Source organism: Populus nigra, chromosome 17, assembly GCF_951802175.1.
Source record: "Populus nigra chromosome 17, ddPopNigr1.1, whole genome shotgun sequence".
NCBI lineage: Eukaryota > Viridiplantae > Streptophyta > Magnoliopsida > Malpighiales > Salicaceae > Populus > Populus nigra.
Window position 1 is genome coordinate 10,837,629 of NC_084868.1, and position 17,492 is coordinate 10,855,120.

The 17,492-nt window shown below is 34.9% G+C and overlaps 2 protein-coding genes across 3 annotated transcripts; both read right to left on the minus strand.

Annotated features, from left to right (window-relative positions):
* Positions 1–6,479: 6,479 nt before the first annotated feature.
* LOC133677202 (serine/threonine-protein kinase Nek6-like) lies at positions 6,480–11,350 on the minus strand. Of its 2 annotated transcripts, XM_062099086.1 has the most exons (15): positions 11,202–11,290; positions 10,912–10,968; positions 10,665–10,789; positions 10,245–10,311; positions 9,713–9,778; positions 9,538–9,584; positions 9,261–9,306; positions 9,095–9,175; positions 8,967–9,009; positions 8,813–8,862; positions 8,469–8,550; positions 8,341–8,390; positions 8,127–8,200; positions 7,903–7,954; positions 6,480–7,824 (listed from the first exon to the last, which is right to left on the minus strand). In XM_062099086.1, exons 3-15 carry the CDS (start codon positions 10,781–10,783, stop codon positions 6,676–6,678), a joined length of 1,926 nt encoding a protein of 641 aa, XP_061955070.1. In that variant the 5' UTR covers positions 10,784–10,789; positions 10,912–10,968; positions 11,202–11,290; the 3' UTR covers positions 6,480–6,675. The 2 variants fall into 2 exon arrangements, with proteins under 2 accessions (XP_061955070.1, XP_061955071.1); XM_062099087.1 differs by lacking the exon at positions 10,912–10,968 and having other exon boundaries at positions 11,202–11,350.
* A 2,182-nt stretch (positions 11,351–13,532) lies between these two features.
* LOC133676891 (chaperone protein dnaJ 6-like) lies at positions 13,533–16,487 on the minus strand. The gene is made up of 8 exons (XM_062098677.1): positions 16,100–16,487; positions 15,185–15,283; positions 14,991–15,092; positions 14,600–14,659; positions 14,401–14,507; positions 14,227–14,309; positions 13,948–14,038; positions 13,533–13,865 (listed from the first exon to the last, which is right to left on the minus strand). Exons 1-8 carry the CDS (start codon positions 16,226–16,228, stop codon positions 13,655–13,657), a joined length of 882 nt encoding a protein of 293 aa, XP_061954661.1. The 5' UTR covers positions 16,229–16,487; the 3' UTR covers positions 13,533–13,654.
* Between the last annotated feature and the right edge of the window lie 1,005 nt (positions 16,488–17,492).

Consider the following 17,492-nt stretch of genomic DNA (forward strand, 5'->3'; position numbering starts at 1 on the left):
AAGAAAATAATAAGTTCTTATTTTCCTTGCTTCGTAATGAGCGTAAATCCAATCCCATAAGTTTGATTTTGTCTAAATTGGCCAAATCAGTCACCATACATATCCCTCAACTCCTATGAAACAGAGTATGCATTAATGTTAATTACGTTGATATATATATATAAAATAAAAAAAAAAGAGGAAAAGGAAAAAAAAATGTGCATTTAAATATTTTCGTTAGGACTAAAATTTTTTTTGTTACAGCTCAAGAAATAGAGTAGGAAAAGAATTACAAGAAATCAAAGTAATAATTCATTCATTAATCTTTATTTATGGTAAACAAACGTAAACAAAGAATGAATCGAAAGTAAAAATGATCCATCACCCATCATTCTCGAAACACATATATAATTAAATAACCCTCACACCACTTGAAGAAACAACAGATTCATCAATGTTCCAAGAAGCCAAGAAGAGAAACAACAAGAGAGAACCCAACAATGGCACCAGAAACAGGCAAAGAGAACCCAGCTCCAGCATCCATTCCTGGCGCAGGTGCAGGTGCCATTTCGCTATCCTGGGCAGAAACGGCGGCAGTAAATGTAGCAATCACGAGCATGAGCACCAATGCCTTGGGGATGCTAAACTGGGCCATAATTTTATATGCGTCTTAGTAACTTTGGTTTGGTTTTAGACAAAGAGCAAGCAAGAGTGTGTTGATTGTATCTTTGGGGTTGTTGACGCTCAATTTATAGCAAGTTTTGTGCGGCGTGTGGGGTCTAAAAGAGGTGTCTTATACTCTCAATTTATAGAATTTTGGTTGGCAACGTTCACCTGATAAGTAATCACAGCTGTTGTTTGTCGTCTAAAGTTTCGGCCGGTGGGGGCGGCCGGATTGTTGTTTCACACGTTGCAGCATTAATTATGGGTGGTCTGTGAGAACATGCATGTCGGCACCTCCATTAATTGGGGGCTGGCTGCGAGGCAAATTATTATGGTAAAAAATCGAGTGGCGTGTATAATATATTGGATAGTTGTTTTAAAACAAGATCCCTAATTTCTTTTGATTTTTATTGTGTTTATTTTATAGTTGTGGTTTGAAAAAATAGATTTTGACAAAATTATAAATTTAATTTTTTTAACTAAAATTTTTAAAAATAATTTTCAGTATGATCTATATATGAAAAACTATAATATATCTTAAATAACCAAATACTTTTTAATTTATGATTAGAATAACATGTAGATCACTCCGCATTGTACCGTATTAGTTGGATATTTGATTGTGTGATAATTCATAATTCTTAGCATTTTACGTTGAAAGTGAATTTTTTTTTGTTTTAATTCTATTTTCTCAAGTAAGATGGGCTTAGCTTTTGTGTGCTATTTATCGCTCTAGTGAATTTGATTAGATTCTTTTTATTGATTTCACAATCAAAAACATTCTCCAAGGATTATATTGATAAAAAAAAAAAAAGAAGAAGTTATCCCAGCTTATTCAATATCATTGTTCTTCATAATTGGTCAGACATCCGATCATAAAATATTTAAGAAAATACTTCTTCAAAATCATAAACGTTCCATTCAAAACAATCCATCTTCCCACTATTTCACAGAGAAAAGAAAACTCATGCATGGAGATTTGAAGACTCTCGATCACTGAGAGGTGGCCCAGTGGCGAAATTTGAGTTCTCCAACTCTCGAGGTCTGAAATTTGACTTTTCTCGGTTTGTTTTTTCCTTAGCCATCACAAGCGCTTCTCCAATGTGTAAAGTACGGTACCACACACACACACCATGAAATTCAGCGACTAAGACATACCTACCAAACATATCAAATTAATGTAGTTGAGGTCTGAATTGATTCTTTGGTTATCAATAGAATTGTATGCTTGACGTATCTAGCAAACTTGTCTTACAAAATGGATTTGGCCTCCGATCTTTTATACTATTATTGCATAATTATGAAATCTAATTGATATTTAGAGGGAGTTTGGCATAATTCAGGTGTTTTTTTTTAAATAATTTCAGTTTGAAAATCCATTAAATTAATGTTTTTTAATTTTTTTTTATGATTTTGATGTGACGATGTTAAAAATAAAAAAAATATTTTATTATATTTTCAAGTAAAAAATTATTTTTTAAAATACCATCCACTACAATTTCAAATATATCCTAAGAGTTATAAATTGAATTTGTTTTTATGAAATAGAGTTATGTAATACAATAAAACTGAAAGAGAGTGATGGAAATTTATCTCTCATTCATTTATTTGTCCAACTATTAATTAAAAGAAATGTGCTGTGAATTTTTATTTCAAAGCCTTCTTCCATTTGAAGGATCATATCAATCCGGTTATGGGAACATAGATTTTTCATCTCCAAATTAATCTTAACAACAAATTGTGCATCTAGTTTCTAAAAATAGCAGATAGCGTATTGCTTTATTTATGATATTGTTCAACCACAACAATTACATTGCTAAAATCACATTTCGAAAATAAACAAGAACCTGTCAAATGATCAATGCAAAAATAAAATCAAACCCAACAACCACAAATATCACTTCATGCATCTCCTCTCTGAATCCCCAAGAGTCCAAGACTGGCAAAACTAATGCAACATAAGAGCGAGAAGAGAGAATATCATAGAAGAAGAGATCACAGCCATCGAAAGCGGCAACTCAAGCCCAGCTCCAGTGTCCATTGCTGGTGTTGGAGCAATGTCCTGTGCCATCACTCCACAAATACGTAACAATGCCACAACCACCATGGCCATCACAATGTGAGTAAATGAACCACCAAATCGCGCCATTATCTTTGATCACCAGAATTTAGAGACAAGAGAATTTAGAAGGGGGTTAATGGATTAAGTAATTGTTGGGGTTAATGTGTGTAATGAGGCAAAGGGCAAGAATGATGAAACTATGGAGTTTACGAGGGTCCTTATATAGTTCATGTCGCATGTTCTTACAATTTTTATGCATATAGTATGTGAAATGTTGGGATCACATTAATTGTCCCTTTTTAGTTACGGCTTGTGGGAACCATTTATAAGGTGCAGGGTAGTCATTTGGGCCCTGCAAAATATATTTTTCTTCTCTCTTGACTGGTAAGAATTATAGCCAAGTGATCGTGGCAGGGCTTTGGCTACACAGCTAGCATGGTTCCTTCCAATTTGCCAGGTTTCACTTCTTTCTTTTCTTGCTTCTCTTAAGTCTGGACAGGTGGGAACTCCCTATCGCCAGCTAAATAGCCGTGGCGTGGGCGTTGCATTTGGAGAGTGGGTCAATCACCAAACATCTCTTAGGCAAATTTCTTATCGAGACATAGACAGACGAGAAATAGTCTTCTAATCGAGTTTTACAAGAAATTCATGTGTTGGCTTAGCCAGTAAGCAGTAGTTATCTCGTGTTTGAATTTATCAGAGGCAAATATAAATAAATTCCTTTAATGGAATTAATTTGAGGTTGTGTGATTGAGTTTAATGGATCCCTTTCTACTCCCAAGGAAAATCACTGGAATAAAGATAAATATTTCTCTATTTTCTTACAAGTTTATATATTTTTTTTGGGAATTTAAAGTACATATCTTACCAATGATTGAGTTGGATTTTTGTTGATAAAATCTAGGTGAGTGAGTTGATATGTCAAGAAAAGCGAGGTGGCATGTCGGCTTTGATAGCGTTAATCATGGAAAAGAAACAGGTAAACTGTCATTGTAGAAGAGCAAAGATATTTAAAAAAGAAAGGGTGCAAGTTGAAATCGCCTCAAATGGTACAAACTAACCCTAACTAAAATAGCGGTCTCCCCTTGTCATTCTAGTCGAATGGCACTCAGATTCCTCGTTATCAAATCTAATCCGAAACCTGGATTAATAGATTCCCTTGTGGGTCACTTGGTGGACGCGCAGACTAAGATTTTTATTTCCTTTTTAATTAGTAAAAAAGTAAATAAAAAATATATTTTTTACATTTTATACAAATTATGGATTCGAGATCCTCCATTACAAAAGACCTTAATCAACTTCAATTTTTATTATGTTTGCCTCAATAAATGACTTGAATGGTCTAATTAAAAACCTTAGCCAACCAAGTTTCACTTCACTGGATTTTCAAGATCGATAATGCATTCTTTAGGGGACGTATGGCATGAAGATTTTTAGATATAAAGAGATTGGTGGTCAAGCTACATGGCGGGATAGGTTAAAAAAGCAAAAAAAATCTTAGACATATATAGTTTATTTAACTGGATTTAATAAATTTAGTTAATTTAATAATATGATTAAAAACATAAATTAATAGTAAATAAAGAGGAGGCATTAGTAATAATTAACTCTAAAAAATAAGCTGACAATATCATATCCAGGAGAAGAAGAAAGAAAAACTAATTGGAGACTCATCATCGCTATATTATGGACATCGCTTTACCACTAGAAAAAACTCACCGAGACAGTTATAGCGTTATTGTGAAAGGCTGCACAACGATATTGAAAGAGACCGTACATGTCGTCAGAGTAATAACTCAGAAAGCAAACCAAGCAAAATATCATGAAGTGAGCATCTCTTACTTATATTTAATCAATTAATTTAATTCAAAAACAAAAATTCTTTAAACAAAGTTAAATCTAACAAAGAACAATAATTAAAAATATATGAGATAGCAACGATTATTTTTAAAATTAATGAAAAATCTTGTATGAAGAAAATAACGGGGTCCAATCTCCAATTAAATAAACATTGAATAATAAAACTGAAAAAACATGAGTTTAAAAGGGGAGAAACAATTAAGTAAACTTGCGCGAATCTCCTAGTTGTGCTATTTAATTTAGTTGTTATTTAATTTAAGAAAGGATATTCTTCCTAATTATGTCAGGTCTATTCATGATCAAAATAAATTTTAAAAATCAATTTTAAATTTATATTGTATAAACATGTAATCTGTTTAAAGCTGGTAGTTTTTTTTATTTTGAATCTTATGTTTGATTTTAATTTTTTAATATTATTTGTTTGTTTTTTATTTATTCAAGTATGTTTGTGAAAATTGGTGTGACTTGTTAGAGTGAATAAAGCATGTTTTATTGAGTAATGAACAAACGAATATGCTTACGAGCCTAACAAAGTTGACTTGGCAGATTTAACGAGCCAAGCTTAATTGCACTCAAACTCGATTGTTTATAGAGTGAGCTTTGAAAATGTATTCAAATTAATTTATTAATCTCAACCAACGAATTTAAACCAAGCCCATAGTAAGCAGAGCTCCAATCTAATGATAGTATAATTTAAAATTATTGTATTATTTATATTTTAGAAGAACGACTACGCTCATTAATTTGCATTCCTAATTAAAATCTCTAATAAAAAAAAATAGTTCAGCCGTCTTGGTTTTCTGCGAACGACTCATGGTATGTTCCCAGGAAAAACAAGGCTATGAGTTCTTGATAATTTGTGCTTAAAGACCGGCCATTTTATAGCCAAAATTTTATTTACCGCAAATGTATTACAAGGAGACATCACACTGAGCCTGCCAGCTACCTTGTCAATCCTTACAACATGCGAAACCAGTCCTTGCAAAACTAACATTAACCAATTTCTTCCTTAAAATAACCTCAATGCTCCTTATAAATACCATTCGCCACCATTTGATACCATTCAGTCGTGCATAAAGTTTTTTAAGAAAAAACATCAAGCAATAAAGAATCAGAACCCTTTCTTCATCACCAAGGCAGGTCGAGGCAGCTAATATCACTCTTTTGCGTCATGGGATTGAAGAAGATCTCCTGTGCTGTCCTCGTCGTTGCTGCCTCCATGAGTGCAGCCTTGGCAGCTGATGAAGTCTCAGCACCGGCTCCCTCCCCTACCAGCGGGGCATCCGCAACCTTGCCTGTTGTTGGATCCTTGATTGGGGCTTCCCTTGTGTCATTCTTTGCCTATTATTTCCAGTGAGCTCATTCAAACTGGAGAAAAATGGATATACATCAAGGAAAGAATGGGAACAAACAAGGGTGTCTTTAAAGGAGGGGATGGGGAAAATGATTGATTTATGTAACAAGGGTGGTTAAGGATTATTAATTTTTGTTTGTATAATTTGATCGATTCGTTACAGATCTTTTCTTTCTTTTCTTTTTTTGGTTCCATTTCTGTATGCTAGTTGTGATTGATGCGTTGCAATAAAGGATTTTCTTTCAATTTGCAGAAAGAATAATCCATTCATTCATTGGCAAAAGGAACAAAACACAGCCCTGCTCCATTTGAGTGGCAATAAAGTATTCATTTTAGAGGAAAACGTTTTGTTCAAAGGCTCGTTGAATTATCTTTCATATCAAAATTCAAAGGTCCGTCAACATACATGTAACATGGACGTGCAGATCAGTCATCTATTTGACTGCTTAAAAGATGATGTGTTCTTCAGCAAATACCGGACACAAAGGCAACTTGCGTTAGAGCATCTGCATAAATTTAGGATTAGCCTTTTGATGCCTTCTGACCCACTTCACAACATGGTTCTACAAAATTGTAAAGACGATGTTTTTTTTTCCCCTCGTAAGAGGAGTTTATTTCCATTAAAGCCAGCAATTATGAACAATCAGCAATTATGCTCTTCAATACCACTCTGGAAAAACACATTATATGTCAAGCACAATTAAGTAGATACCTTTTCTCCCAGCAATGAATAAATTAGTTGGAATCACCTCAAGTATCAGGTCCCTCCATTAATTTTTTTTTTAGACATTAGGCTTTTTGTCAACCAGATTGCTGTTTCTCTGGATGAGACCATTTCTTCTCCGAATGGCTTTAGCACACCAGCAAGCTCATCAATTTTTTCTTGTTTAAGTAGCCGTGCACATAGCTCTAGCAAAGACTCTAAAGCATCAGCTCTTTGTTGACTTGGATTCTCCCACTCTCTCTTGGTTTCCTCTCCAGTTAGTGCAGCAAGTGTCCTCAGCAATTGTGCATTACTCATCGCATGAATATCATCTTTCTGTGTCTCCGTGGAACAATTGTCGTTTTCTGGTTTTGCTCGTATTTTATTTTTACATGGAAGCACATCATTACTTTCAGATGACAAGTAGTCTGTATGAGCACTTTCTGTGTATACATCGGGACTTTCTGGTTTCTGTGAACAGCATTGTGCCTCTGCAGAAGGTTCGTCTGCAGCTGATGGTGGGCTTTTATCATCAGAGGAAGCATCATGATTAGCACAACTTAGGCTAGGAATTTCCGGTTTCCCAGTTCCATCTATTGTATCACCCTGCCCCTCTGTTTGAACTTCTTCAGGAATTTGTCCGCCGCGAAATGCTGCTTGATACTTTGTGGTCACTATTTTGGCATCAACCTCTTGCAAATTTTGAAAATGCACGGCACTGGGTTCTTCTTTATGCTGAGAATTTGGAATGCTCTCAGAGGTAGACTCGATTTCAGTGCCATCCTTTTGGGGTGGACTGCTACAATCTGCTTGCTTCTCTCCATTGCAAACACTTGTTTCAGAATCAGTGGAGCTGTCTTTTGGACCATCAGATACTTCCACTGAACAGCTAGTAGGATCAACTGTCTTATTTCCAAGGCTATCATCTGTGCTAGACATTGATGTTGGCTTGTCAATCTGATGTGAATTGCTTCGATGTGCTTCCATGTTTATCTCAAATGGATGTTCATTTTCTTTCCTCTTTGATGCACCAACTTCCTTGTCACTGTTGTCTTTGCCAGCACTAAGTCTAGCAGGCAATGATTTTCTTCTTGTTTTCTCCTTTGAGTTGTTTATGGAATGTAATGGAAGGAAAACTGAAGATGCATTGCGACACCGGAGGAGTTGTGGTTGCAAATGTGGATGCCTCAATAATTCTGCTGCCTGTTATGTTAAAGGTACAGGTATAAGAATGGATTGTGGTGGTAAAAATAATAGAATACAAACTTAGATCAAACTCACTGTTGGTCTGTGTTCTGGGTTCTTCCTCAGCATGCTCTTAATAATTTGTTTCCTGCAGCATGGAACTCATATCATATATTTGGACCAAGAGAACTCATCTCATACATTCAGACCACTAAACTCATGGATTTACACGAGGAAAAAAAAATATTGCATGCCTATTGTTATAGGTGTTAATAGTAGATAAATGGAATCGTGATAAATTTGGGAAAGACGGCCCTTACAGAGAGGACGAATACACAATTGGAAGAGGAGAGATGGTGGATCTGTTTATTTTGTTGATGAGTCCAGCCATATCCTGTTCAAGTAAATGTTTATTTATCTTACTTTGAAGTTCATACGAAATAAACTGTAGGAGCTTTACTGGTAACCAAATTATAGTGATACTGCATTCTCACACACATGCACATACATACATCAGCTCAGGCTTGTACTTACAGGAGCTCTAAATGCTGGTTGATGTGCTGCAATTTCAAACATACAGCATCCTGGAACAGCAGAAAGATGTTATTGCCAGTGAAGCAGTAAATTTGATGAATTCAAAACCATGCTGTCAGATTTCTTACCAAGGGACCATATGTCAGATTTGTAGCCATAAGGTATATCTGCTAGGAGCTCAGGACACATGTAATTAGGAGTGCCAACTACCTACGCGACATGTGAAGGCATAGAAAACAGAAAGATTAAAAGAACCATTTTAAGATAAGCAGTTCAAACATCAGCTCTTAGGATTTTGAATCTGAACATACTGAGACACTAAATGGTACCTCAAACTTCTGAACTGCAGGTGTTAAATACATTAAGATTTTGAGAGGAAAAGTTGTAACAGTTCAAAATCAGGGGCATAATTTCAATTAACACGTTAAACAAAGTAAACCAGTAATATACAGGAATGCATTCAAGTCCATACCGAAGAAGCAAGGTCCTCTGTGTTGAGCAGCTTTGCAAGTCCAAAGTCACCTGTTCAGGCCACACAAAATACACTAAGAAGAAACCAAGATATAAAATCCAAGCCCAATGAAAAAGAAAATCCTTCTGGCTAGTATTTCTTTTGGCTCACATACCTAGGCGAATATCATTATCCTTTGTAAGGAATATGTTGGAACACTGGAATGAAGTCATCAGTGAGTTTATGTCAGCAACAGAACTATTTGTAAGATTTCCTTTATCTCTTGAGTGAGGTTAAGCATACCTTTAGATCTCTGTGAAGGACACGGTTAGAATGCAAGTAGTCCACAGCTAGCAACAACTGAGCCAGCCATTTGCAAAGTTTCTGGGAAACAAAACAGGAGAATGGTGTTCATAAGGTGTAGGTGATAATTGATAAACTTGAAGCATATGAAAACCTAAATGATTACCTCCTCTGGAAAAAATATTCCTCTCGCTTTCTTTATAATCCCAGCACTGGTTGGAGGAAAAGAAAAGGAAAGAGCTTTCATTTAGCCACTCATGAAGTATTCTGACAACATATTTAATTTTTAGCCATACTCTTATATTATCTTCTGATGTGAATGTTTTACAGATCAACTTTCTAGATCAAGATCTCATATCTTAGAAGTGTCTGGTCAGAAATATATTTACATTACATCTCTTATCCTATCAACAATAGTGATACATGCTTTCACATAAACTTACATGTCTCCTCCTTCACAGTAGCCTGTTACTATGCATACACAGTTTCCCTGCAATACCATAGAGAAACATAAACATTTTTTTGTAGGTGGAAAACCATTTCAGAGTCCATGTTAATCTCAAAGGTAATAATTTACATGAAATTGTACAGAAGAACATTAAGAAATGATGCGGTTACCTTGTCGACCCAAGAATCCTTGTACTCCACAATGTAAGGGTTGTTTAGTTTCGCAATCAAATTCATCTGCAGAACATATGAACCAAGATTTTGGTCTTTTATGCATTGATTAAAATATGAAAAGCTGTGATTATATAATCATCATCATCATTGAACTATTGAAAAATTCCTAGGTTAGAAAGTATTTTACAATTTGATTAGTATTTCCAAAACAGCAACTAGTGCAGAGGAAAGGGGGCAACATTAAAAATTTGTTCACAAGGTTATACAAAAAATACATGTACTTCTAACAACCTGTCATGATTAAGTTGATTAAAGTAGAGATGATGACAAATGAGATCTGAACAATATAAATATCCTAGTTAGTTTTCTAGGCTCCTAATGAGTAAAATGAATCAGATGACTAATTGGCAACAAATTTCTTAAGCAATAACATGAAAATATCTAAAAGTTTATTCATTATTAACATTAAAAAAAAAATCCAATTTCCCATATGAAAAGAAAAGGATTAGTATAAAAAAGTGAAGGTCACCTCCTGATGAGCTGTGCGCTTAAACTTCTCTGTCTGCTTGGCCAACCGAATCTTCTTCAACACATACCTACCAAAAAGCAAAAAAAGAACCTCAAAAATCAACTATTTAGACCAGAGACAATGACTGCTAGAAGACAAAGGATCGTGCCGGCACAACCATTACCTACCCCTGTGAAGCCAAACTCACAATTTCGATCAAAAAATTTGTGTTTATAATTGAAATCAAATTAACATAATCAATAAAAAAAAAAAAACAGTTCATATCCTTCGATCATTCAATACCAAGAACCAATCTTTTGGATGCTAGTACACCAATGAAAATTCGATTGAATTAATCAAGTGGGTTGCTCTAGTTATATGCAAAAGATCCATGGAAATAAAGAAAAGAACCAAAATTTACAAGCAAAATTAACTTCTAACTTTTTTTTCTCAGTTTTATGAAGAACAAGGAAAGCAGAACCAAAAGCTCCTCTTCCAATCTGCTCTATAACTTCATAATCTTCCATCTTTGACTTCACTTCACCGGTATCTGCCTCCATGAGAACCTACAACAAAAAGCCACACAGCATAAATGAGTCGTGGCTGAATTGGAAGCAAATTTTACAAATTCTAACACAAAAAGAAATCTTGGGGTCTCATGGCTAAGTTCTATGTTAAAGACTTTTACCTCGCAGGAGAAGAAAAACGATGCAAACTTCGAAGAAAAAAAGGCCAGTACTGGCAGCTAGTGGTAGTACAGACAGTATTAATTAGTCTCTAGATGAGTGAAATCGATGCTAAAAAGATGGGAATAGAGACACTATTGAAATTTGAAGCAACCATGTACAGTGAGTTTCTTGGGCCTTATAGGTAAAAGAGACAATAGAGTTGAGTAAAGCTACATTCCACAATTATGATAGAAATAAAGAGTGGAAAGAAAGAAGGACAAGTCAAATAAATTAAAGACTGATGACTTACCAAAAGCAGAGGAAGAAGGGGTTGGAGAGGTGGGGGTGAAGGGACACAGTGTCACAGACACACTCAAGTAATGTGGAGCACATTTATGTAATATATATATATATATATAGAGAGAGAGAGAGAGAGAGAGAGTTGTACTTATATGGTAGTTGTTTATCTATCTACCAAATAGAAAAATGGAAGAGAGAAATAGAATAATAACAAGGGCATCATCAATGACAGGTATGGTAGATCGAAGAAAAAGGAAAAGGCTTTGCTTTCATTTACAGGTTCATGGAAGATCACTCATGCCGCAGAGGAATGTTTCCTGGCATTCAGTTGTGAAGTCACCATCCTTACAACTTGATTTTAGAACAAAAGATATCTTATTTTATAATATGAAGCTGGTTTAGGTTTCGAAGATCAGCATGGTGATTGTTTTTTAATGTATTTTTTATTTAGAAATATATTAAAATAATTTTTTTATTTTTTTAAATTTATTTTTAACATTATCACACCAAAATAATCCAAAAATACCTAAAAATAATCACATTTCTTTTGAAACTCTTCTAAAAAGAAAAAATGTTCAAGCACCTACCAGAAAGTTACATGATATTTGCGCTGTTATTGATGTAGGTTTTTGTCTTTAAGGGTACATGATGAATGTCTTAAAATTTTGTTTTTTTGAAACCAATAAAATAATTTATGATATGCATCTTTGGTATAATCATGGGGTTCGGAAATGCTTTTGCTGGGCCCTAAGTGAAAGCCAATAAGTGAGTAGGCTCAAATATATTTAATGGAGGCCAAGTTTGTGGCTTGGTCTTCCGTGATTGAGTGAGTAGCTGGGTCGGTGGACCAGAGGATGTAAGCGTGTGAAGTTGCTTTTAATTTTGGAAAATAATGACCCCAAAACTTAATGTCCGATAGGGAAATGACATGAGCTTGCGTGTCGAACGATGAGGTTATGATGTCAATATAGCGTGAATGGTGATCTTCTTGCTAAACATGAAGAGGGAAGAGAAAAAATTCTCAAGTTGTTCCTCGTGCGAAGAATCAGCTAAGATATGGCTTCCGCCTGCATCAAACCAGATCTAAATCAGCATATGTTCATGATAAAACTGGACCCTTCATCTTGAGCAGCGGCAAAGGGTACCAAATGTTTGCTTTGCTTGCTAGTTATTTCCCTGAGCACATGCCCACCTCACAAATTTAAATTTTTTTTTTTAGTTTAATGTGGGTGTCCGGGTCAACTTGTACGCACCTTGACTAATCCCACAGGCCCTGAAGTTAATAACCATGTAAACCTTCAATGGTCATCATATAAACAACTACGGGGCTTGAACCTGAGATCACAGAGATAGCAAACCTCTTGATTCCAAACTCTTACCACTGAACCACCATTTAGATGATTAACCGAGTTGGGATTGCCCGGTTCGAAGATTGATTTAGAAAAAATAAATAGGCCATTGATTCATCTTGTTAATTAATAGGTCATTGTATTAACCTGAATAAATTATTTTTATTAAAATAATAGTATTTTGTTCTTTAAAAACATTTAAATAAAGATGGACCAAATTAACCAAGTAAGGAGTCAATTTAGTTATAAATCAACGTCAACCAAATTTTATAGAATCAATGTGTTTTTTAATTTAACCTAAAACAGTTTCAATTCAACCTAAAATAATCACCGATTTTCTAAAAAGGTTTAACAACTATGCACAAATCTAAGTAAAATTCTAGGAGAGGGCATAAAAGTCTAGTTAAATAAAGCCTTTCCTTTTCTTTTCCTTTGTCAAGCTTGACACTTTTCCTAGCAGTAGCCCCACGAAAGGTTCAAGTTTGTCTCATTATGCATCAACGGTTTACAATAATCCGCCCGTAGCAGGGAAAGAAGCTATTGCCGAATACTCATCGATTGTGTAGTATGAAATCCAGATAAATTGCTTTGCATACAATATTGCCTTGAAAGCTGCACCCACTTCTATTCTTTTTAGGGCCATCTTCAGCGCCGTTCAAAAATCCTAAGGGGCCGGAAGCACATCTTAAGGGCTCTAAGAGCCATCGCTCAAGGACCGAGACCGGAGGTGACTTTGGATTTCTTCAAAAACACTGGAGACAGGAGCAAGGCCGAGGCCGAGGTCGTGGTTTACACCTTGCATTATCCAAGCTAACCATCATCAAACGGTTTAGTTGTTTACATGGCTTAATGCAAGTTGAGAAGTCATGGGGTGATTCATGCAACCCGGAGGGGAAAAAAGCGGGAAAAAAGGCATTGGACTGGATCTAGATTCTGCAGTTAAAACCTGAAGGAACAGTGCGTCTAGAATGGTATAAAGAAGAGACCTCAAATGCACACGCCTAGCAATCCCTTTCAGTGAAATAACTAGAAACAAGACATTTGAACCTGGGGCTCACAGCATGCAGAATTTGTACAAAAACAAGTTCTAGATTTGAATAATATTCCAATTAAGTTACTTTTGCTTCGACTTCTTGGAGCCCTTGCGGCGGCTTTCTATTTTCTCCTGTATTGCTTCAAATTCTTCTTCGGTGGGTTCTGAAGTTGAATTGCTCCCACCATATTTGGACTCCAGAGACGAGAGAAAGGAATTCACCTGGTTTTTTCTCTTACTTTGGCGCTCAGATATGATTGCAAATAGGTCTGTTTCTGGCTCCTTTTTGGACCTGCAAAAGATAAAAACATAATAGCGTCATAAATAAGAACTTCATAAAATATGAAGAAAAAACCCTATCCTAGAATACTTACTTCACCCTCCTTTTTAAAGGGTTGGTAGGAGGTTTTGTTTCAGACACTCGTTTTGCCCATTTCTGGTAAGCTTTGGTTCTCTTCACTTCTCCTATAAAAGAAAGCAAATAAAAAGAAAACGGTGTCACAAAAGCTAACCAGCCATGTTGTCTCAGGCTCTCAGCTTCTCATATTTTATGAAAAGTTATGGTAAAGAGTACAAAAAGTTTTAACCTATTGAAATGTCCAGATCGAACACTTGCTGACAACATATCTTAGAGATTTTAGAGCCACTTTTACCTGCAGATATTGCCTCATCCAGAATGTCCATGAATCGGTGTGAATCAAGCTTAGGATCAGAGCAAAGCATTGAACAGAAGAGCCTGAAAATGTTCCGTGTCAAACTATAAAGTCTGGAAAAAGGAAGTTCAATTCAAACTAGGAAACCTGGGAGAAAAGCCTGGAACTAATTACCTGCTCATGTTACCCTTGCACTCCTTATAGAGTTCAATCAAATCCTTTTTCTCAGAATCAGATCCCCTGTAGTTTGCTTCAAACTCTTCAATATCAGCTTCAGTGACCTGACTTTGAAGTCCAGTGTCAACTCAAGCTATTGGAAAGCCAAAATAATAGTATATGAAAACAGGAAACATGCAGGACCAGATATTATGACCTTTTTGTAAAAAGTTCTGAAAAAATCCTTCAAATTCTGAACAACGTCCCCTGCAAGATCCTGACCAACAAGAAAAGCATCAATGAGGTTCTCAATGCCGGATGAAAAGAGAACATTTCAATTCCCCAAGAACCTAATCATTCATTTTTCTTTTCATAATAATGGAATGAATTAATTTTTTTTCCTTTTCACAATAATAAGAAGAAGAAAATTGAAACCGGCACATCATTGCTCTCTGTGACTGCAAGTATTTTGCAATGGATGGCAAACTGGCTTTGCCTTCCAAGTCAAATACTTGAAGGCATATACAGAAAATTTTAGTAGCCTAAGAACATCCTATAATCCTGGACTCGTTAATCCAAATAAAAATAGCTAAAACAGAAGCACTTACTGTATCATCGACGCAGCCAGTTTGATCATAGACCGCCTTTTTTTCCTCATCACCAAGAATCGATATCACCTTTTGCAATTGCTGAAACTTCTCCTTAGCTTCCTATTATGAGACAAAATCACATGTCATAAACAAATAGCACTAAAACAAAGACAAAGACGCCAGTAAGAAAAGTAGGAATCCAAACAAATTACCTCGTCACCTGGATTTTTATCAGGATGGAGTCGCAACGCCAACTTATAGTATGCTTTCTTTATTTCCTGTTGAGATGCTGTCTTCGCAACACCAAGAACCTACAACAAGTGGGTTGCCATTTTGTTGGCTCACTTCATTACAAATTGCATAATAAACCGCATCACAAAGCAAAGCAAGACAAGAAGGGGTCAGAGCTCAGACAAGATAAGAAACAGAAGTACAGAGAGCGCTTAACTCGTGAACAATGCACCAAAGGCAGAAATAGAGCCAAAAAGTGAAAGCAAACAGAAGTACCAAAAATGCATAATTCTGCCATGGAGTCACCTGCTTACCACATGCTAGAACAAGAGGGACAGGTTCAATCTACCATCTGCACTGCACCTCGACAAATAAATACTCACTGCAACCTACTTAAACTACTCAAATATATTCTTAGCACAATCAATTATTCTACTCAAAACATATAAACTTCAAATAAATAAACAATATCTATACAAGTATACCAACATCGAAAGCGAATTCTCTTTCGCTATTTTGTATGCTAATTGCAAACCCTCGCTTAATTTCCTAAAAGAAACAATGCTTTCTCGTGTTCTTAAACCTATTCCCCAATTAGATTTACGTACCGCAGTTTCACAGATTCAGCATTTGTCATAATGCCTTTTGCAAGTTATTCAATGAAGAAAGTTGCAGAAAAAACAAGAAACCCTAATTTCCCATTTACAGCGTATAAAAACATTCAATAGAATCTGAGCTAAACTGCAATCAAAGCGCAAAAAAAAATAACAATTCAAAGAAATAACAAAAACCCATTAACCTCATTTCAAATTTAAGCCCGAAAAATCACTAAAAGCATGTAAAACAAACAAACAAACTAAATAAGACAATGAAACAAAATATAAATGTTCAAATACCTCATAGAGACTCTTCTCATTTGCAGAGGATTGGTTCATATTCTCTTGATGTTCCTCTTCTACTTCGGATTCAATCTCTTCTTCTTCTTCTTCACGAGAAACCCTAGGTTTCTTTCCCTTCCTTCCCATTTTTAGCTTTCAATTTTGTGTGCAGAGTGGGTTGAGAGAGAGTGAAAACGAGTGAAGTGAGGTTTTGTTTCTTTTTATATTCCCGCCACTTTGCTCGATTTCCCGCCGGAATGTTCTGATCTGTTGGCTCCTCTCCTCTGTGATGGTCTGGTGTGTAATGTGAAGGTACATCTCAACCGCGAAATTTATGTGGGACCCATTATTTAAACGGTTTTGATGAGTTTCACTTGAGTGGACCTTGCGTGTGCGATCATTTCAAGGCGAGGCTGTGTTTGGTTACTGTTTAAAAGTTGAAAAATAAATGTTGGTAATGTCAGAAAATAGTTCGAATGTAAAAGTTTTGAAAAAATATCTGATTGGTTCGCAGGAATTAAGTGTAATATATAAAATTGACCCAATTAGAACACGGTATAATTTAAAAAACCATAAATCAAAGATGGTTTATTGATTTGTGAATAAATGTTTGTGATTTACTTTTATTATAATTATTATTGTAATAATTACTATTAATTATTTTTTTTGTGAATTGCTTTTGTTTAAAAGAGCTTTTTGTTCGAATAAAATCTACATATAATTAAGTCTCTTTAATTTTGGTGTGCAGAGTTTTTTTTAGGTGAACCAATATATTTAATAACTACCAATTAAATTATTTTTAAAATATGTAATGGTTAATAAAACTTAGAAAATATTGAATCAAATCAAATACCATGGTATATAATTCATGTTTTTACTAAGATTGTCCATTTTATTTCGGTTGACATTTTATTTTTTCAATTGAAGGCATGTTTCGGTTTTGGAGAATTTCAGCATGCCGTTTTGGAGTTGTACTTTTCATACACACACATACTCAACAAGTAGAGAAGGTAAAAATTAAACTGATATGACTTGATAAAAAATAAATAAATATGACATATTCTTTTAAGATAACAATATACTGGATTGATCTGAATCAATCTAAATTAACATTCTAAATTCGTGACCTAGTTCATGAGATTATAATAACTATAAATAAAACAAATCAAAATAAATTATGAAACTCAGTTATATTTTCAAAATATTAATTCAACAAACATGATTTTAATTCAAATTCAAATATAAACTAATTTAAAATTATGTAGTTCAGATTTCAAACACAAGTAAAAAAATAGGAGTTGAATCGACATGACTTGATCGACTTGATGGGCCAAGAGACAACATGGATGACTGGTAAAAATATAGTTTGTCTAAAAACAAATTCAAGATAACATATTTTTTTAAGAAAAAA